This window comes from Xyrauchen texanus, chromosome 47, assembly GCF_025860055.1.
Source record: "Xyrauchen texanus isolate HMW12.3.18 chromosome 47, RBS_HiC_50CHRs, whole genome shotgun sequence".
NCBI lineage: Eukaryota > Metazoa > Chordata > Actinopteri > Cypriniformes > Catostomidae > Xyrauchen > Xyrauchen texanus.
In genome coordinates, this window is record NC_068322.1 from 23197477 (window position 1) to 23220284 (window position 22808).

The 22808-nt window shown below is 39.6% G+C and overlaps 1 protein-coding gene across 6 annotated transcripts in view; it reads left to right on the forward strand.

The window, feature by feature from the left end:
• LOC127638669 (kinesin-like protein KIF21A) overlaps window positions 1–22808 on the forward strand; it is a 90958-nt gene that overhangs the window by 27423 nt on the left and 40727 nt on the right. For all 6 annotated transcript variants that reach the window (XM_052120284.1, XM_052120287.1, XM_052120286.1 and 3 more), the window contains exons 2-3: window positions 11217–11439; window positions 18934–19116. In XM_052120284.1, the coding sequence (XP_051976244.1) occupies window positions 11217–11439; window positions 18934–19116 (406 nt within the window). The remainder of the gene's footprint in view (window positions 1–11216; window positions 11440–18933; window positions 19117–22808) is intronic.

Genomic DNA, 22808 nt, shown 5'->3' on the forward strand with positions numbered 1-22808 from the left:
CCATAGACTAACATTGACTGAATGTACAAACGGATCAGGCCTATTTATAGATCTGTCAATCTGTAACCTTCAAGCATCATTTTTTAAAGTGGAAACTTTTAGTAAAGGCCTTGTCACACCAACATAAATAATTGTCTGCACAAACTTTATCTGTCAAGTCTTATAATAGATATAGCTTCTTTATATTTCAAAACAATTATATATTGATATTTTCCACCCTTTATGCAATATTCATTCTATATCTCAATGTTTGTGTATTTTCTCTGAAATGGCTTAATTATTATATTTTTTCTTTCAGTCAGAGGAACCTTCATTTGAACCAAACAATAACTGAGAAAATCTGCAATCTTACACGATTATGCTAACTATAGCATGTAAGGTCATGTAAATGTCTCAAACGGTTTCCTTTATGGGGTCAGATCATAAACGGTTTAACCATAAACCAATCAGCAAAGATTTCGCCCATTACCCCTATTTCACGGTGCATGTAAACACCTTCACCGTGGTTCATTCCGACCTATCAGATTTTTTTAAATAAGCAGATTTTTGGTCGTTTTTGGTCGTTAAGAGTCATCTCAGTCTTAGAGACAAACCTGTTTAATTGCTATTTTTTATTGGAATTGGTTTACACACATTTATGAGTGATGCAATGTTGAGAATATTACTCTATTTCAATAATCCACTGTAATTAGAAACTTTCACTTGTCAAATCAATTTCAGGGTTTCATGGCTGACTGCGAATAACACTTCTTTACAATGACATAGATAACACATAACTACTTTTTTTGCTTGATGAAAATTATGGATTTGCATTTTGGTCATTTTGTCTACTCGAGTACTCTGACTAATTACTCTAGGTACAATGACGTACTTAAGTGTATATATAATAACATGTCTGACAAACGTCTTTGGCTGCTGCATTGTGACTTGTTGTTCCAGTGTATCATCTATTCATTATTATAGGCTGTTCTAAAATAATCTGTTTACAAAATGTACAAAAGATTGCATATTCAAAATATAATGCATCTATAATACATCATTATGTGAAGATTCGCTGCAGAACGCACATCTGTTCTTCCTTCAGGTTACCATAATAATCTTAGTAAGCGCACCAGTTTTTTTATTTACTGTCTGAACCGACTATTTTCAAATCGTGGTTGGCGGCACTGCATTCTGTTCCATTTAGCTGCGATCTGTCAAAACACTCGTCTGCTGTGTATGTATTGCTTCAGCACGTTGAGTTCACTGCCACAAGTTTTCGCTCTTGTGGGGAAAGCCGCAATGCTCCGTATTGTTGTTGCTGCGATGATTCACGAAGCATTACATTCAACTTGGAGAGTTGGAATTTCCACCTTTCAACTGGAGAAAATGCAATGGAATGACACTCAGACTTCTTGTCAGACTTCTAACTTAGACACTCGTGCAGAAATCTTCAACTCTTATTTCATCAATATTAATGAGGCCTAGTCTGTTGTGATTGGTCAACCGCTTGGAGTGTGTGTTGGAAATATGACGCCCTTTACCATAACCGAGTTTCAGCTCCCAAGGCTTCCTGAGCAGCGCATTCCTAAGGCAGGCATTATGCAAATGTGTTACATAATGACATAGCTATGTCACGGAAGTAATGGCTGGACTGCAAACCAGGCATTTCAGGCAGTTCAGGAGCAGTGTTTTCTATGGGAGAGTAAATCCCTTTGGCTATATTACACTCTGAAGTAAAGGTAAAATCCCAAAAAGCATAATAGCGCCTCTTTAAAACCCAGAATTCAGAGAAAATGAAATGGAAAAAATTGAATTTGAAAAAAACATAAAATGAATAAAATGGATTTCATTGGGTAAATTATAATATAATTAACTTTTTTAGGTGAACTATTCCTTTAATATGATTTTGTCTCCCATTTTTTATCATAAACGGATTACTGATGCTTACTAAGGCAAGCATGGGCATTTACTTAAAGATTGTTTAGTTTGGTTTGTAAGGGTTCATATAAAGGATCACCAGTGTTTTAAGCGTCAGGCGTTCTGGATTAACAGGACTTGTTCATAACCTGAACAAAGAGCCACTGAGCAACGTGAATAACAGCACTGAACTTTCTCGGCTTTACTGTACAGGAACACTTCTCACAGGCACTCATACACGTGCAGCTGACTCATTTAAAAACATGAAATCAACAGTGAAAAAGCGTTCACACTACTTTGTTTGCTTTTTCCCCACAATTATTTATAAAGGAAATTCTGAAACTTAAACTTTTCTCTCTATTTCTCCATCTGTGTTTGAGCAGGCATACTAACTGACATCCATCAGCACAATGATTAGAACCACCATAAAATAATACAACATAGCTGTGGCATTACACAGAATGAGCTCTTTCAGTTTGTATTATAAATAAAGAGATTCACTACAGAACTTTATTTGAAAAACCTGGACTGAATGAAGAGCATTACTTTACAAAAGAAAAAAAAACAATCTTTATAGTCTATTATCACTAGAGGTATACCGTTTTATTGGTTTTACTGATTAATCTGTGCTGATATTTGTTTTTTGGAACCATCGGTTATTGGCAAAAATCTAAGCGGATAGCTAATGCTGATACCTACGCTAAGCATTTGATCAATGTAGCACAGAGGTAGAATGAACATGCCCGCAAATCACAGATAGAGCGCTGAACTTCATAACATGATTGCAGCAGCATGACTACGATGCGCGGTGCAAGTCTGTGTGATCGTCTGATGTTAGGGCTGCACGATTATAGAAATAAATCATAATTGTCGATTATTGCACTTGATATTGTAATTGCGATTATTAATTCCGATTAAAATATAAAAATACTGACGACTTCCAGTTGAACATGTAAGCGAGAGGCACGCAGTGGAGTAGGCTCCCGACACTATCAACTACATTTCCTACAAAACCTATATTTTCCCACTCTAAACGCACTAGTTTCAATTTGTAAGACTTTTTTTTACGTTATTAATCATCGATGTCCAAAAGTCGACGGAACGATTCTAAAGCTACTTCTGCTTCACCTTCGGTCTGTCCTGCCGCCTCGGATGGTAATGGCTCCACGGCAGGGTCTCACAAGCTGCCTGTTGACCTGGAAAATCTCCGCACTGGTCATGGGCTGGTCAGTATTTCCATTCTAATTTAGATTCCAGACCTAGAGGTGTAGCTATCTTAATACATAAAAACATACACTTTTCCTTGGATAAGGTTCTTTCTGATAGGGCTGGAAGATATCTGATTATTGTGGGCTTGCTTGACTACATGCCTTATTTTGGTAAATGTCTATGCCCCTAATTTTGATAATGTAGAATTTGAGAATAATCCATTGATGCAGATCCCAGCCTTAAATACACATTTTTTGTTATTTGGCGGTGATTTAAATTGTGTCATGGACCGATCCGGGTCACGGGTCCAGGTCACGTGTTCCCTCTGCCATGTCAAAATATTTTATCTGATTTTATGGCCCAACATGGATGTGTTGATCCCTGGAGATTTCATAACCCTCAATCCAGAGAATATTCATTTTTTTCCCATGTCCATCATACATATTCCTCCATAGATTATTTTTTTGTAGATGGCTCTCTACTCCCAAGGGTAACAAACTCTGAATATCTACCCATTGTCATTTCTGTTCATGCTCCCTTGGCCCTTGACATAATCATTTCCTCCAATTGTAAGAGCTGCCCCCCCTTGGAGACTCAATTCTCTACTTCTTTCTGACCCAGCCTTTTGTAACTTCATCTCTACATCTATTGAAGATTTCCTTATTATAAACAAAACAGATGGTATATCTTACTCTTTATTATGGGAGACACTCAAAGCTTATCTCAGAGGGCAGATTATTTCTCACTCATCAAACTAAAATTAGGAAAGCTAGACAGGAGGAACTCTCCAATGCTATTCTCAGCCTTGACCGCCAATATGCTATGACTATTTCTCCTGAATTCTATAAAAAAACACCTCGACCTTCAAGCAGAGTTTGATCTTCTATCCACAGGCACAGCGGAGTGGCTGTTACTACGTTCTCGTGGCACGTATTATGAGTATGATGACAAAGCCAGTCGCCTTTTGGCCCATCAGCTTAAACATCATGCACCTGGGCGATCTAGATCTCAAATTGAATGCCCTTCTGGAACTCTTACAATTGACCCTATGGAGGTCAACTCTGTTTTTAAAACTTTTTACTCCTCACTTTACACATCAGAGTCCCCAGATAATTCTGATGTGATGGTAGAATTTCTGGATAACTTGGAGATACCCACAATTGAAACCACACTGGCTGAGCAAATTGATGCACCGGTAACATTAGATGAGATTATATGCTCTATCAAGTCTTTACAGTCAGGGAAAGCCCCTGGCCCAGATGGCTTTCCCCCTGAATTTTACAAAAAATTTCATGACAAACTGGACCCACTGCTATTGTCTGTGTTTGAGGAGTCAATGAAGCTGGGCTCTCTTCCCCTCACAATGAGACAAACCTCAATATTCCTTCTCCTAAAAGAGGGGAAGGACCCCACTACATGTGGATCATACAGGCCCCTTAGCCTTCTCAATGCTGATGTTAAGGTTTTGGCAAAGTTACTGTCATTTCGCATAGAGGGTGTTCTGCCCAGCATAATATCGGAGGAGCAGACTGGCTTCATTAAAGGTCATCATTCATTTTTCAACATTCGAACCCTGTTTAATATAATTTATTCCGAAGATATAAATAACCGCCCTGAATTAGTAATTTCATTGGATGCCGAGAAGGCTTTTGATAGAGTTGAATGGGAGTATATTTTTGCCACATTGAGTAAGTTTGCCTTTGGAGATGCATTCATATCTTGGATACACCTCTTGTATACATTGCCTCTAACCTCTATCATCACTAATCATTTCAAATCTGACTATATTATCCTGTCCCATGGAACTCGCCAGGGTTGTCCACTTTCCCCTTTGCTTTTTGCTATAGCTATTGAGCCTCTCTCAATTGCACTCAGAACCTCGCCCTCATTTGTAGGGGTAACCCGCAGGGGGTCAGAACACAGACTTGCCTTGTATGCAGATGATTTGCTTTTGTATGTAACTGACCCTGTCTCCCACAATAGAGTTTATCTCTATTGGAAACTTTTGGCTCTTTTTCTGGTTACAAGCTCAACCTGCAAAAAAGTTTATGTATGCCTTTAAATGCAAAAGGGCTTCCACTTCAACAGTCTGATTTGCCATTCCAATTGAATCATCTTGGTTTCAAATATTTAGGATTTAATGTTACTCGCTATTACTTCCCTATTAGATGCTAACTTCACTCCTCTCCTTTCCCATATGAAGACTACTTTTCAGTAATGGCGTAACATTCCCAGGTCTATGCGTGGTAGATTTAATGCTGTTACATAATGCTGTACCTATTTCAATCCATTCCCCTATTTTTACCCAAATCGTATTTTACATTTATTGATCAGGCTCTCATCTCTTTTATATGGGGAGAGAAGACTCCCAGAATTAGGAAATCCCTGCTGTAGCAATGCACGCTAAGCGGAGGGCTATCTCTGCCTAATTTTATGTATTATTACTGGGTCATGTGTGCCGTCTTCCCTCCCTACTCTCTTGTTTTCTTCCATTCCCTTATCTCCTTCTCGCTACACAGACAACCCAGTTGTCTGTACCTCTCTTAAAATATGGAATTGATTCAGGCGTCACTTTCAGTCATGTTCTGCCTCTACTCTAATGCCCATCTGCAGCAATCATTGCATTCGTCTCTGGGAGAGAAATGGCATAGTGAGCTTCAGTGACCTATTCATAGGCAATATTTTTGCCAACTTTTCAGACTTATCCACCTCTCACAACTCACCCCCCACTCACTTATTCAGGTATTTCCAGGCTAGGCACTGTGTCTCCAACACCTTTCCCGACTTTCCCTCCTCACCCCCAAGATAACCATGGGAAGAGTTATTTCGACATAAACCTCATCAAAAATCTCTCATTTCAAAAATATATCAAAGTATTTTGTCTTTTGACAAGCAGAATAGCTCTAAAGCCTCTGCTGCATGGGAGACTGAACTGGGAGTAGATTTTGGTGAGGATCTTTGGGAAAGAGCCTTCAAGAGAATACGTACCTCTTCGTCATGTGCTCGCCTAGGTCTTATCCAGTTTTCTTATCTCACAATCAAGATTATCAGAAATGTACCCAGAGGTTGATGACACCTGTGTCAAGTGTGGAACAACTCCCTGTCATCTTAGCCATATGTTTGCCCTTTGTCCCAAACTTGAAAATGTTTGGAATTCTATCTTCAATATCCTTTCAGACATTCTTTTGAGTCCACTTAGAACCAAGCCCCCTACTAGCTATTTTTGGTGTTACATCAGTCCCACAGCTCCTTAATGGAGGACAGGCATATGTTGTTGCCTTTGCTACTCTGCTGGCAAGGCGTAGGATCCTATTCTCCTGGAAATCCTCACAGTCACCTTCTGTGTCCCTGTGGCTGAAGGACCTTATTTGCTTTCTAAAATTAGAGATGGTGAAATTCACTGAATACTGATAACTTTTCCAAATGCTGGAATTCTTTTATTACTTATTTCAATGAGTTACAAACACTTCCTTGATTAGGGTGTGCATTCACCCACAACCACTTTTCACTCCATTGTTTTTATTTTATTTATTTATTATTATTATTTTTTTTTTTCCTTTTTCTTTTCTTTTTTATTTTAAACGCTCACTTAATGTGGTTTCCCATAAAATGTTTGTTTGTGCGTTTATGTGTGTGCGACATCTATCCTGGGGGGGTGGGTGATATGGGATTGGGGATGGTATGGGCTCGGGAAAAGGAAAGCTCTATTTTATCCTCATTTATGTTGTATTACTATTGTACAATGTTTGAAACTATTGTCCTGACTTCATATAACAATAATAATAATAATAATAAACATTTTTAAAAAAACATGGGGGGAAAAAATATATAGAAATACTGTAAAAATCACAAATTAAGCAACCGTTACTGTGTTCAGTAAGACCTTAGGTGGCTAGACAGGGGACCATTCATCCCGTTAGATCTTCAATGGTGATCTTGTTCACGTATGATCATTGTTAGATCATTTTTGGCCTCAGTGGTTGCAATTTGGAAAAAAGTCATTTGCGATCGAAGTTTGCACGATTTGTGAAAATGTTAAATCTACCAATACCAGCTGCGTGGCAGATGTAATAACAATGATGGTAATTCCTGACATAAGCTATTCATGCCATAATCTTTATGTTGGATACACCTCCAGAACACACTTAGAACAGTTAAGCTGAATTACTTTATTGCTATTTTGTACAAATCAAATTCACATTGGCCTACTTATTAACATGACAAAACAAAACTGTTAATACATTTTTAAAAATTGTACACAGAAATCGAGCAACGTGACAAACTGTCCCATTACAATGACTGCGGTCACTCACTGCAGGTTTACACTGTTTGAGATCTGCATTTCGATGCAAGCTCAGTGACAATGTTCTGCACTCTCACGAATGCTCTCATTAAAAACAAAGTTGTCTAATCAGCATAATAAATCAATTATTTACACAGCATCTGTGCCTTGATTGGAACAGGATAGTTTTAGTTTTGTCGTGTTGCTCATTTGCAGTGTATTTAACATCTATGTTCAAAGCGCGCTGTGCAATATGCAATGAATCCAAAATAATTACAAAGTGCTTTTCGCTCTTGTTCTACAGCTTCTTTTCAAGTGTCAGGTGATGTTTCTTCAGTATTAATTTCCGTGTGCCGCGCGAACAGAGCTAGAACATAAAGCAAGCATCTGGGCATTCAGACGATTTAAAACTTGCGCATTAGGATCAGTTGTCATTACAGATAGGACGGATGACTAATCTAAGTGGCTCTGATTGGCCATTGCTATTTCATTGCTCAACGGACATGTTAGTGATTGTTTAGAATACTCAACCGCTGCAAAAACACATTGTAAATAGAAACCATTGATGCAACAAGAGCAGACTTAAATTGAACGCTGTAATCGTCAATTTTCACGATTACAGCCGTAATCGTAATTGCGATTCATTTTCGATTGATTGTGCAGCTCTATCTGATGTCCTTCCTCCATAGCCCTATGTCTGGTGAATTCGGTGGAGGAATTCTAAGCCAGGCCCAGTATGTGTGCTAGTATGCCCTGTACTTGGGTGGGTGGGTGATCCACATGTGCTGGTTACCTGTGGTAACCCCTTGTGACGTATTTCCACGGTACGGTTTCCCTGAGTTGTAGAGTTATTTGCCACATGTTAACCTCCCCTTCGAACAGCATATGGTCTCTGCGGTGTCTTTACCTATTGGGGAAAGTACACCTTCCCCGACGTAAATACACATGACATGACACCCGGTGCTAGGGAGTGTGTGATGTTCTTGGAACGTTGGGGGAGTCTACGTGCATACCGGATGCATCGCCTGCATCTGCAACATCAGTCCATGTAACACAGTTCCACTGGCTGTAGCATTTCATATAGGAACCTCTAGTGTCACTACATCGACACAACGTCGAGTGAGTGACAGATAGGGAACATCTTGTTTACTGTTGTAGGGATCAGTACATGATGAAGGAACGAGACATTGTGTCCCTCTTGCCACAATGCTGAGCTACCTGCTGAAATGGCCGGGACCCTGTCTCGGCTCCTCAGCGCAAAACCTGAATGAGTGTTTGTGAGCCAGCTCCTTTTATACCCTTATGTCTGGGGGAGTGGCATGCAAATTCCACTCGCCAATTCCCAGTGGCGTTTTCTAAAAGATCAGAGGTTTTTGGGGCTCCCAAGAGTGACTCCTAGAGTTACTACATTGACACAATGTGTTGTTCCCTCCATCAGGGAATGGAGGTTACAACAGTAACCAAGATATGATTAGATATTTTTAAGTATGAATATCACTAAAACAACTGCTAATTTAACCAAAACATTGTGTTTGTTTTGTATTGATGGACTGTTAATTATGATTTGCCTCCAGTTTATTCACTGGAATGAATGAAGATAACCTGGTCCCTTAGAATCACGTTACTATACCTACATTTTGGCTAAAGGATTTTAACATGCCTCGTTGTATGTACTGCTGCAGTTTCCTGTTGAAATTAACACTAGAGGCGCTACAACAACAACGACTTGTTGCTGCCAAGTACAGTGGCAGATTATCTGTTCATAAATACTTACTTTTGCCTTTTTCATCTTATGACATCTAAACACTTTTACTATAGTGCACAAGATATTTTAACATTTGCCATTCATATCCAACTACATTTGCAAGCTTTTTCAGGCGTAATCAAATTGCACTGGAGTGTTGCACTTGTGATGCAAAGGACCGGGGTACGAGGCCCTTTTCCCTGACTTTGGTATATGCTAGTATACAAAGGCATGCGCAAATGCTTGGCCGACACATTGAAGCAAACAGTCCCATTGTACATACTGGCATTCTTGCATTGCTGTGGTGGAAACAAACCTCAGTACTCAAGGGGGTGATAGAGTTACCTTTAAATGTATGTGCTATTGTTCAGGTAGCTAGCTAGAAATATGTCAGCATTTCAGCTACTGTAATTTTTAAATTTCAAAAGAGCAAGAAAAATCCTGTTTTAAGTGATATTCCAGTGATATTAAAAAATGTGTGCATAAGGGCTAAAAAGTTAAAGATAGAGAAGTAGGAACACCAAAAACGTGAGTAAATGAATCTCAGGGTGTGACTGTTTACCTAGCGTGTTGCCAGAGCGCCACCCCCTCTCTCTCTCTCTCTCTCTCTCTCTCTCTCTCTCTCTCTCACACACACACACACACACACACACACACACACACACACCTCTAACAGAGGGTGTCTGTGTTCATAAATCGCACACATTATATTTCCATAAACAAGCAGAAGTCACTGTCTGCACAAGGTGGAATTTACATGACATGGTTACATTCAACAATATTCAAATATGCAACAACATCTATACAATAGTTATAATGTCTTTGTTTCAATCTATTTAACTAATTATGACAAAAAACTATTTTATTAACCTCTTCAACCAGATTTTATTATGGCAGCAATTAAACCTAAAAATACATAGTTTACCCAAAATTGAAAAAGTTGTCATTTTGTCATTTTGTATGACTTTCTTTTTCCATTGAAGACAAAAAGAGACACATTTAGTGTAATTAGATGTATTAGTTGTCATTTTTAACAGTGTGGTCTCCCTTCTCAGTTTACTTCCGTATTAGTTTTCATTCAGAAAAGAAAGAGTTCTCTCCAGAAAAAGGATATGGCATCTACCTGTAGTATGCATTCAGGCATGATTTCATTGTCTGTAGTTTTCAGGCTTTGGGCCAGAGGATTTGAAAAAAGAGGATTTGTCAGAACAATGAAAAACTTTCCACCTGCATATCTCAACATAAAATACACTTAATCAGATTAACTACATTTTTACAATATCTGAAGAAAATGTAAGGAGTGATTGGCCATGCAAAACACTCCACCATGATGTCAGGCGGTTCTTGGTGGTTGTCTGTGTGTTGGTGCAGTTGTCAGGGTGTTCTGGGTGATTGCTAGGGTGCTGCTAAATGGTTGCTAATGTGTTTTGAGCTGTATTTTAGCACATTGCTATTTAGTTGCTACAAGTTCTGTGAAGCTGCTTGGACATTTTTTGGTGGTTGTTTTTAGTACATTGCTATGTGGTTGCTAGGGTATTTCTATGAGGTTGCTAGGATAGTCTGGGTGGTTTCTTACTGGCCTAATTGAAAAAAAAAAATCCAAGAGTCTCTGGCTGTTTCTCAGTATGCGTTCTTACGTTCTTTTGGTCTAGGAGGAGTTCAAAAAAAGTTGGGTTTTTGCAAGATTTAAATGTTGGAACTCTATTTGGGTGGAAATTGAAATCTTGGTGTCCATTTGTCGTTTTATGAATTATTAAAATAATAAAAAATAGTTAATTACAGAAAAAATGTTTTAATTTCTAGGCCTTACTGTTTAGAAGTTCTTAGCATAAATGTGAAAAGCAAAAGTGCAAATTTGAACTGTTGGTGGCGCTAGAGGGTTTTAGGTAGAGACACCAAATTTGCCCCCAAGAATGTTATTCGGTTCTTCTATCAGTGTTCCAAATTTAAAATTTTACCATACGGTTCTATGAGCTGCCATAGACTCCCAGCCAGAAACGGCAAAATGATGATAAGACGAGAACTATCAGATCCAATTGGTGCGTATTCGTGGCTCCTAATAAATCTCTCTTTTCATTTCAGGATTCGTCCACAATTGGCAAAGGAAAAGATTGAAGGATGTCACATCTGCACATTCGTGACCCCTGGCGAGCCCCAGGTGGTTCTAGGAAAGGACAAGGCCTTCACGTTTGACTATGTATTTGACATGAACTCGCAGCAGGACGAAATTTACAACGACTGCACTGAGAAACTTATCGAAGGATGCTTTGAAGGATACAATGCCACTATCTTCGCCTATGGACAGGTAAGACAAGACAAAAAGTCCTGTTTACACCTGGTCTTAAGGTGCATTTTGGATGATTTGTTTGAAACGGAAATGCTAAATATAGGTGTAAACGGGATCCACAAAATTTTTTGATTGGTCCACTGGTGTTTGCTAAACGCATGTGACCATATTGGGCTCGTAGTGTAAAAGCTCATCCATTTAAATGTGTTCGAACTGCAGCAAAGGTCCACCTACCCACCTGTCAATCAAAAAGCGTTTTAAACTTGCTGGCTACATGCAGCTTTGAAAGCAAAGAACCATCTGATCGAAAATTAAAAATAGAAAGCATTTTATATCTTCTCTTTTGTATCAAAATATTTATGCTGTTGTTCAATACTATGTTTTCTAGTTTGATTAGTCATATTTAGAGTTAATTTTGAAGCCTTAATGCTATTACTGTAATTTAGTTCCTCAGTGTTTTTTTTGTGCCAGATGCATAATAAGTTTGTAAAATATTCATATAAATAATATAAAATGTATATTATTATGTATAGTTATGACAAATGACTGAACAAGTTGTTTGGCATGTTCAGAGAGGAAGGGTATTATCTTCCTGATATTGTAGAGTGTAAATCTACATGATCGTGATATCTTTGAGATGTGGTCTGTGAAATTTAGTTGGTTAACAATGGTTACCCCTAGATTTCTAACCGTTATGGAAGGCGTTACTGTAGTTGAACCCAGCTGCACGGTGATGTTGTGTTCAACAGCAGAGTTGGCTGAAAGACAATGAGTTCAGTCTTGTCTGGATTAAGTTGCAGGTGGTGTTCCTTCTTCCAGGCCGAGATGTCTGCCAAATAGGCAGAGATTAGAACAGTCACCTTGGTGTCATTGGGCAGGAAAGACAATTAGAGCTGTGTGTCATCGGCGTAGCAGCGGTAAGAAAAACCATGTGCCTGAATGATGGGTCCCAGTGATGTTGTGTATATAGAGAAGAGAAGTGGCCCAAGCAGTGAGCCCTGAGGTACCCCAGTGAGTAGCTGATGTGACATGGACACCTCACCTCTCCAGGCTACCTTGAAGGACCTACCTGAGAGATAGGAATTAAACCAGTCAAGCACAGTTCCTGTCATGCCCAAAGTAGAGAGGGTGGATAGTATGATCTGATGGTTGACTATCAAAGACTCCAGAAAGGTCCAGTAGAATCAGGACAGATGATCTGGATCCAGCTTTTGCCCCTCTCAGCGTCGAGAGATAGGCCGAGATCGATTGAAAACTGTCCTTTCAATAGTTTTTGCCATGAATGGGATGAGAGAGACTGTTCTGTATTGTTCTACTTGTGTGGGGTTAAGGGCAGGGTTTTTCAGCAGCAGGGTTTTTTGAGCCTGTTTAAAGGTAGTGGGGAAAATGCCTGTAAGTAGAGATGTGTTAATTATGTGTGTGAGTGCAGGTAGGATGGACGGAAATATGGCCTGGATAAGGTGAGAAGGAATGGGGTCAAGGGAACAGGTGGTGGGGTGGTTGGAGATGAGGAGTTTGGAGACTTCAGTGTCAGTCAGAGGAGAGAACATAGATACAGAAGACCTGCATACAGGAGGTGGGTGTTTGATGGGGTGTGGTGCTGAGAATGTATTGCTGATGACATCTGCTGTCAATGATGTGTCTTTTACTGTGAAAGGAAACCAAAGGTGGAGTAGGTTTTTTTCATATGTTGAATAGAACAAAATAGTAATTAGAAACATGTAAAGGATTATCAAGAATATTTGTATTGGTACAGTTACGTGTAAAAATGAGGTCCAGCTGGTTGCCTAATCTGTGAGTTGCTGTAGTCCTTAGTCTTTCCAAGTCAAACAAGCCCAGAAGAGCATGACGTTCAGTGGCCTGGGGCTTGTCTTGGTGTATGTTGAAATCTCCAAGAACCACAAGTGGCCTACCATCTTCTGGGAAGGAGGACAGCATCCAACTCCTGGAGAAAGTTTGCCAGCTTACCTGGAGGGCGATAGATGACAACAACATTGATTTTTGTGGGTTACATTGTAGTAATAGCATGGAATCCAAAAGAGGTATTGTTACATAGAGAGGAGTGTGGTGAAAACTTCCAGTTGTTTTGAATGAGCAAACCTGTTCTCCCACCCCTACCGGTGTGTCGAGGTATGTGAGAGAAGGAGAAGTTTTTGGAGAGAGCAGCGGTGTTGCTGTATCCTCCGGATGTATCCATGTTTCTGTCAGTGCAAGGATGCTGAGGTTGGACTGTGTGGTGAAGGCTGGAATGAAGTCAGCTTTGTTCACAGCTGACTGGCAGTTCCAGAGTCCCACTGAGAAAGAGAGCGGAGCAGGCACTGAAATGCAAAGTGGCCGTAGGTTGTGTGGGTTGTGCTGTGTCCTGCGTCCATATCCTGTAATCTGCCTGAACAGATAACAGGGATGTGCTTGAGGGCGTATGTTATGCTTAATGTAGACATATTAGAATTTACGTAGATGGAAAATCTACGAGAACAAATAAAATAAAAAGATACTTAAGTGTTATGGTGAGTGGCGCCTTGTCAGTGTCCTTGCTCGGTGGACTCGCACAGGTAGACTCGCTGGTCTTTACACATGTAGGTCTTCACACGAGGGGGGCTTTACATGAGGGCTACCACTTCCGCTGCCGCTTCCGTGTCAGCATTCACTTTAAATATATACAGTATCTCACAAAAGTGAGTACACCCCATCACATTTTTGTAAATATTTAATTATAGCTTTTCCTGTGACAACACTGAAGAAATGACACTTTGCTACAATGTACAGTGTAAATGTGCTGTCCCCTCAAAATAACTCAACACACAGCCATTAATGTCTAAACCGCTGGCAACAAAAGTGAGTACACACCTAAGTGAAAATGTCCAAATTGGGCCCAAAGTGTCAATATTTTATGTGGCCACCATTATTTTCCAGCACTGGTTTAACCCTCTTGGGCATGGAGTTCACCAGAGCTTCACAGGTTGCCACTGGATTCCTCTTCCACTCTACAACTTTTTTCAGATCCAGTGCCATGTTGAACTTCCAGTGACCAGTATGAGGGAGTGTGAGAGTGATGACACCAAATTTAACACACCTGCTCCCCATTCACACCTGAGACCTTGTAACGCTAACGAGTCACATGACACCGGGGAGGGAAAATGGCTAATTGGGCCCAATTTGGACACGTAGGGGTGTGCTCACTTTTGTTGTCAGTGGTTTAGACATTAATGGCTGTGTGTTGAGTTATTTTAACGGGACAGTACATTTAAACTGTTATACAAGCTGTACACTCACTACTTTACATTGTAGCAAAGTGTAATTTCTTCAGTGTTGTCACATGAAAAGGTATAATCAAATATTTTCAAAAATATGAGGGGTGTACTCACTTTTGTGAGATACTGTACACACTGCTAACGAGCCATTAAGTGAAAAAAGCTGGACACGCCTTAATGCTGCTTAGCACAACAAAGCTAGTCACGTGGACAACCGAAAATAAAGGTCACACGAGGTGACAAGTACGGGAACAAACGCGACTTCAGTGCACCGCAAACAAACAATGCTAAACTTTAGCAATAAATAATGAGGCACTGTTTATAGACACACTAAAAACAACGATAGTTTTAGACACACTAGACAAACAACTCTAAATCTGGAAGTGAATTACCCTGGGACAAGTCAAAATAATGCACCACATACGTTTAAATGACACAAGGTCAACACAGTAAACAAACAGCACAAGTCTAGCAATGAATAGTACTCTACAACAAAGTAAAACAATTAAATATATATATTATAAAACTTTCGGTGAATAAATTATCAAAAAAGTTCTCTTGTGGAGCGTGCTACACATCAGCCATTAAGAAAAGCAAACAAACCATGAAACTTCTGTCAAAACCTGAATGACAGACATGTTCTAACAGGAATGCTGGAGGCTTTTTTTCCCCCTTTTTTTATTATAAGACTAATAGATTACTAAGTGCAGTTTTTTCTCTGTAGAGTTTGTCTTAATGTGCCTAAAATTCTCTCTTTGAATCCTGATTAAAAACTTTCCATCATGAGAACACCATCTTTCTAGCCCATTGTTAATTCTCCTCCTGTTGTCTGGGGATCTTGTCTGCCTGTTAGCGTCTCTTTCAGTGGGTGACGTGTGCACAGGCCCCCGTGTGTCATTCCTCTCTGTATCTATGGCAACAAAGACCCCAAACCCCTTTTGTCTGTGCTGCCCCCACCCCCCTCACTGCTTTACATTCGCTACACTTAGTAAGCAAAACAGGCAGTTTTTGCACAAGACTATGAAGGTCTTTGTCAAGTGCCTTTTATTTAATACTTAAGAACACAAAGGTAACGCTGTCAACCTACTTTATAGCCTCAAACTAAAGGAAGGTAGTGAGATTGTGCCTCTAAACATTGCAGTAGGCTTAATTAGTCATATAATATAATATAATATAATTAGGACTGTCGATTTAACAAATCAGTGTGATTAGTTATGTTACAATTGATTTAATAATCAGTATGTTATGTAATCAATTCAATTAAAAATAAAAAATCAATTGACTGACCTAAATATAATGTAATATAATATAATATAATATAATATAATATAATATAATATAATTAGTGCTGTCGAAGTTAACACGTTAATAATGTTTTAACACAAAACATTTTAACACCGTTAACGCATAATATGACCCTTTGAATAAATCGTAGTTCATGAGAATCAAGTCAGTTCGCGCAAACGCCTCTAATGTCACATGCATTGACCATCGTGAGACATTATGCTGATACCTGCGCTAAGCATTTGATCAATGTAGCACAGCAGTAGAAAGAACATGCCCGCAGTTCACAGATAGACCGCTGAACTTTATAACATGATTGCAGCAGCAGTGCCAGTAAAGGCAGCCGGTGGAGTTTCTGGTGCCCCCCCTTGGGAGTTGGTGCCCTAATATGCCATAAGACTGCGTAATATGCGTATAGGGAGTGGCGAACTAAAATCCTGCTGCTGTCTCCAAGGTTCTGTCACAGTGTCTTTGTTTGATAGTGCACTAGCCAATGCTGTTGGAGACATTGCTGGAACCCTGCAGGTAATCTACTGTCATTAACCCGGAGTCTAAAAGGAGTTTTTGATGTGTTTTGCACAGAGTAGTCAGTTGTAAATGATACATTTAATGAAATAAATGTAATACATTTTTTGCATGAGTGGTGCAAATAGTCACATGACCAGAGCCATTTAATTCCACTGTGCTCCTGGAAAGATTATGTCTGTCAAAACACCATAAAAAGAAGCGAATAAATTCTGTCATAATACACTTACAACTAACATATTTTGATCATAATTTTAATCGAGTTGTGCTTGTTAATTTTCTGTAGTTCAGCTCTGTTGGTGGGGTAGGTTTTGTGTGGATGACTGAAAAATCTGGATGAATCATATTTTGTCTACTAATTTTTATAAAGATATTGAGATTAATCGTGATTAACAACAGAAAATGATGCGATTTAATCACAATTAAATATGTTAATCATTTGACAGTCATAAATAAAATATAATATAATATAATATAATATAATTATGTCTGTCTAATTTAACATTAATTTAGTGTGATTAGTTATGTTACAGTTGATTTAATAATCTGCATACTGCATAATGTAATTAATTCAATAAAACCTTTTTAAATCAATTGACAGCCCTAAATAAAATATATATATTTAAGCAATATCACACGGGCAAGAGTGCGATATGGCTCTACATCAGCACTGCTGTTATTCGGCTGCAGGTAATCACAGCAGTGCTGATTTAGGGTCATATAGCATGATTGTGAGTTTGATATCGCTTATATACAACAGTTGAATGAACAAGTACATGTAAAAACGTACGGACATAAAAAACGCATTTGTGCATGGAACTTCTTCCTTCCACGACGGATCCGAATCTGCCGTTGCTGGTTCAAACCAAATGACGCGTCCAAGCCTTCATTAGTAATTCAAAAATATCACTTCAGATTGAGCGTGAGAGTGAGCGTGAGAGTGAGAGAGATGGAGTGTGTGTGATCACCTGTTGCCACTCCCAAGCAGAGATGCTGTCAGCTTTCTGAACATCAGCTTTCTCAGTGGAAAAATAGCATCCAAGTGGGGGTATTTCTCCCTATTTTGCGGTAGCCGGTGCGCAAGTGTCATTCACTGTAGAAACCGCAGTGTCCTCTGCCATTTTAAACCGCACCCATTGTGTAATTAATCAGTCTGTTGTGTCTCTCAGCTGTGATGAGCCGTAATGCTGAAGTTCGTTTAAAGCCGTTTAAAGCTATTTCCTAGCTTTAGTATTGTAGTAGTAATACATGCGATCACGAAGAGTTGTTGTATGAAAACAGCTGACGTGGCTTCACTTCAGGTCACCTAACTGGCTCATATTATACATAAAAATTATCTTTTGCCACGACCTGCTGGCTAACATGTAATGTAAAAAAAAAAAAAATGACAAACAGTAGCTCTTAACACTTATACACAAAAGCGTCTTAGTGCTGATGGTGTCAGACCATCAGTTCTCATGGAACATCTATCGTCCAATCCGATTCGAGGACCGGAACTAACAGTTGTATATAATAAATATAATATAATATAATATAATATAATAAGGGTTGGTGATTTAATGTAATAATAATTGGATATGCATACCTTAAGGAAACATATAAGGGATAGTGTATTTTATGTCAATTATTATTGCAAAATAATCTCCTTGTATCAGCCTAAATGGGTTTATTCTGAGATAATGACCAGCTGATTATATATTATCACAGTTATTTCACAGTTATTTAACAAATAAATACATTAAAGAGACCAGTAATATTAATTTGAGTTATTATTTTACTATGTAAGAAGAAAGAAAGTTGTGATATGATTTAAGCACCCTGTTATACAGTTTTAGTCATTATACAGAAATATGCTGTAAGACTACAGAAATCTGTGATTTACCAATCCCAATCAAAGATTCCAAAGTGCTATGTAATAGTCTGGGGTTTTTCTGCTTTATGTCTTATTTACTGTCAATATTTGACTAGTCGTTCATTTTAAATAAACAAACTGGAAAGGTGCCTTGCCTTGCAGGCAAGTGGAGACTGTCATAGTTGTTTTTCCAAAATATAACCATAAAAATTAATTTAAAGGAATGTTCCAGGTTCAGTACAAGTTGAGCTCTACAGCATTGTGGCATAATGTTGATTAATATAAAATGGAATTTTGATTAAAAAAAAACAAAAAAACATAAGTTGTGGTTACAGTAAGACGCTTGCATTGGAAGTGAATGGGGCCAGTCTATTAATGTTAAAACACACATTGAGGGGTAGCTCGGGGACAAATTTAAATTATTGTCTGTGGTATTTGACAGCATGTCACAGGTGCCGTCGATGTAGTCCACATTAAGTTATATTCCTTTAATGGTGACTTACTTAAAAATATTAATGCATTGCCATAATGAGAATGTTTGATTGATGATATTATTCCTAAACTGATAAAAATGATTTATTTCCTCTTGTATCTTTCCAGACAGGTTCAGGGAAGACATACACCATGGGCACGGGTTTTGACGTGAACATCAGCGAGGAGGAGCTGGGAATCATCCCGCGTGCAGTCAGCCACCTCTTCAGGGGTATTGAGGAGCGGAGACAGGCCGCAGTAGAACAGGGGTGTCCCGTACCTGAGTTTAAGATCAACGCTCAGTTCTTAGAGGTAACACACTGTGTATAACAACTGTTACTCATTATTCTGTTTTAAACTGAGCTCAGGAAATTACCTTTGGGCACTTTTTCATGATTATGGTACACTTTGGTTTCCCATTACTATTATTTAGGCATTAGAGGCTAGAGATGTGGTGATGGGGTGGTCGAGCGGGCATCTTGGGAGAGAGAAAGCAGTAAGGACATCCACCTGAGATTAATTGTGACTAATTGCCGTTTCTATGTTCACAGTGAGAGTCGGGGGAGATAAAAGATAGGGGGGAACAGACCAAGCCTTGGTGGATTTAGGTTGTAACCAAAATTCTATTCATCAATGCTTGATTCAAAATGGGGCATTGAATACAAATAATCGTGTGAAGGTGAGGTATGTGTATGGGGATATTTACATGTATACTGCAGTGATCGCCACTATACTGTTTTGGGGTCAAAAGCATAACATTGAGACTGGTTAGTTCCCACCTCACCTTCATTGCACTCACATATCTATATTTCTCAATTATCCGTATTTCTCAATCAGTTATATCGAGTGACACAGGGTGCTCAGGCAAAAGAAGATACAACCCAGTTGTTGGTACCAATTAGCCGTCGGGAAATGATGTTCAAGGCAGCTCATCATTGTCCGGTTGTGGGTCACTTGAGACAGGGGAAAACATTAAACCGTCTCATGGCCCGTTTCTATTGGCCAGGCATTCACGGGGATGTTAGACAGTGGTGTGCATCATGCCGCGAATGTCAGCTGGTGAATCCGCCAGCCACTCCAAAAGCGCCCTCTTCTGTTTCGAGGTTTCCTTTGACAGAGTTGGCATGGACCTTGTCAGGCCATTAGGACAGTAAGCATAAGGGCATTACTTTGTGTTGGTTCTGGTGGACTATGCAATGCGATACCCGGAAGCAGTGTCTCTTCGAAACATCTCAGCACTTAGTATTACGGAGGAACTCTTCAGTATCATATCCTAAGTGGGATTCCAGAACAAATCCTCACTCATCAGGGCAGTACATTTATGTCACATACACTACGTGAGCTGTATGAATTATTAGGCATTAAGTAAATTCGGACAAGCATGTACCATCCACAAACTGATGGCTTGGTCGAACATTTTAATAAAACCTTAAAAAATATGATTTGTAAGGTCCTGCAAGCCTCCATGGGATTTTCCCTGTTTTAATTGTTATATGGGCGTAAGCTCCTTGGCGTGTTAGATGTCACAAAGGGAAATTGGGAGGAGGGACCTTCTCAAAGCAAAAATGAAATTCAATACGTTTTTGACCTGAGTGGAAAACTCCACACACTGGGGCGTCTATCACAGGAGAATTTGCTACAGGCTCAAGAACATCAGTCCCGGCTGTATAACAGGGGAGCTCGGCTATGGGAGTTTGCACAGGGAGATAAAGTACTTATATTGCTGCCCACTTCAAGCTCTAAATTACTTGCAAAGTGGCAAGGGCCCTTTAAGGTCACACTGTGAGTTGGGGAAGTTAACTATGAGGTAGTTCGTACGGATAGGGGTGGGGCTCGTCAAATTTACCACCTCAACCTACTAAAACCATGGAGAGAGGCAGTCCCCGTATCCTTGGTGATGGTTGTTCCAGAGAGGGAGGAGCTCAGTCCAGAGGTGAGTCTAAAAGCCAATTAGTTCACTCCGGTCCCTTGTGGAGACCACCTCTCGCCGTCACAATGTACGGAGGTTGCCAGATTGCAAAAACATTTATCTGATGTGTCCTTGCCTCTCCCCAGCCTCACTAGCCTCATAGAACACCACACTGAAACAACCCCCAGGGTAGTGGTACGTAGTTTTCCCTACCACATACCGATGACAAGAAACAGGTAGTATGGGAAGAATTAAAGGCCATAATCGAAGAATCCCACAGTGATTGGGCCAGCCCGGTGTTTCTGGTACCTAATGGCGGTGACTCGGTCCAAATCTGTGTGGATTATAGAAAAGTCAACGTGGTGTCAAAATTTGATGCTTACCCAATGCCAGTTCTGACAAACTGCTTGATCGTTTGTGCACGACTTGCTTTTTACCTGACACTGTACTTAACAAATGGATATTTGCAGATCCCCTTAACACCAGTGTCCAGTGAGGAAACGGCCTTCTCTTTTTTTTCTCCCCAATTTAGAATGCCAAATTCCCAAGTGTGCTCTAAGTCCTTGTGGTGGTGTAGTGACTCGCCTCAATCTGGGTGGCGGAGTACAAATCTCAGTTGCCTCCGTGTCTGAGACCGTCAATCCGTGCATCTTATCACATGGCTTGTTGAGTGCATTTCCATGGAGGCCCACGCTATTCTCTGCGGCATCCACACCCTTTTGTTTAGCAGACGGATGCACCGGACAGGGGGCTGGTGTTCTACTGTCCTACTGTCCCAAGTGGTGGAGGGGGAGGAGCACCCGGTGCTGTACATTAGTCGTAAGGTCTCTATGAGAGAGGCGAAGTACAGCACCAAAAAGAAGGAGTGTCTGGCCATCAAGTGGGCGGTCCTCATCCTCTGCTACTATTTGTTGGGACGAGCATTCACCTCTGTTCAGGCCACGCCCCGCTCCAATGGCAAGAAGGATGCCAACGCCTGGATCACCCATTGGTATCTGGCATTCCAGCCATTGAAGTTTGAGGTGTCCACAGACTGGGGGCACAGATGGCTGTTGGGGAGGGTAGTCCGGATGGTTCCCCCGGCCTGAGTCGGGAGGTGGGGGTATTTGGAGATGAGGGCATGGTCGACCTCCTATCTGGGGAGAGAGAAAGCGGTAAGGACATCCACCTGAGATGAATTGTGACTAATTACGTTTTCTATGTTCACAGTGAGAGTCAGGGGAGAAAAAAAGATGGCCCAGTCCACCGAAAGAGCAAGAGTGGCACACACCAGAGACTGCGTGTCTGTTTCAGAGAGTGTGTTTATGCTGAAAAACAAGATCCTGTGTGTTTATGCTGAAAAGCATTATTTTGATTTCGTTTATGCTGAAAAGCGATTTCTGTATTGTTTGTAATAAACCTGACTCATGTGGACTGTGGAAACCAGCTCCCACTTCCTCATTTATCTGCTCCAAACACAAACCTCTGCTACAGAAAACTATTAGATATGTTAGATACATGATTATTTAACATGTAATTATACTAGTATGAAAAGTAGCTATTAAACACATCATGTCTGTGTGTCTCAGAAAATTCTAATTTTGTTCTGTCCCAGAACAAAGGTTTTGACCATTTCGACTGTATCCAATAGTTCTAATCAAATATTTAGAATGTAATTATTTTGAATATCTAGTTCATTGATATTTATTTTAATGTAGTAAAACACTTTTTTTTATTAACATTTTAAAACCCAACATAATGAAAATTTTATATTTAGCATACATACATTGCAATGTGTAATTGCATATTCACCAAGCTTGTTTGTATTTTTCTTATTATATATATATATATATCAGCAAAAAAAGAACTGTCCCTTTTTCAGGACACTGTATTTTAAAGATAATTTTGTAAAAATTCAAATAACTTACAGATCTTTATTGTAAAGGGTTTAAACTATATTTTCCATGCTTAATCAATGAACTATAAACAATTAATGAACATGCACCTGTGGAACGGTCGTTGAGACAGTAACAGCTTATGGTAGGGAATTAAGGTAACAGTTATAAAAACTTAGGACATTAAAGATTCCTTTCTACTGACTCTGAAAAACACCAAA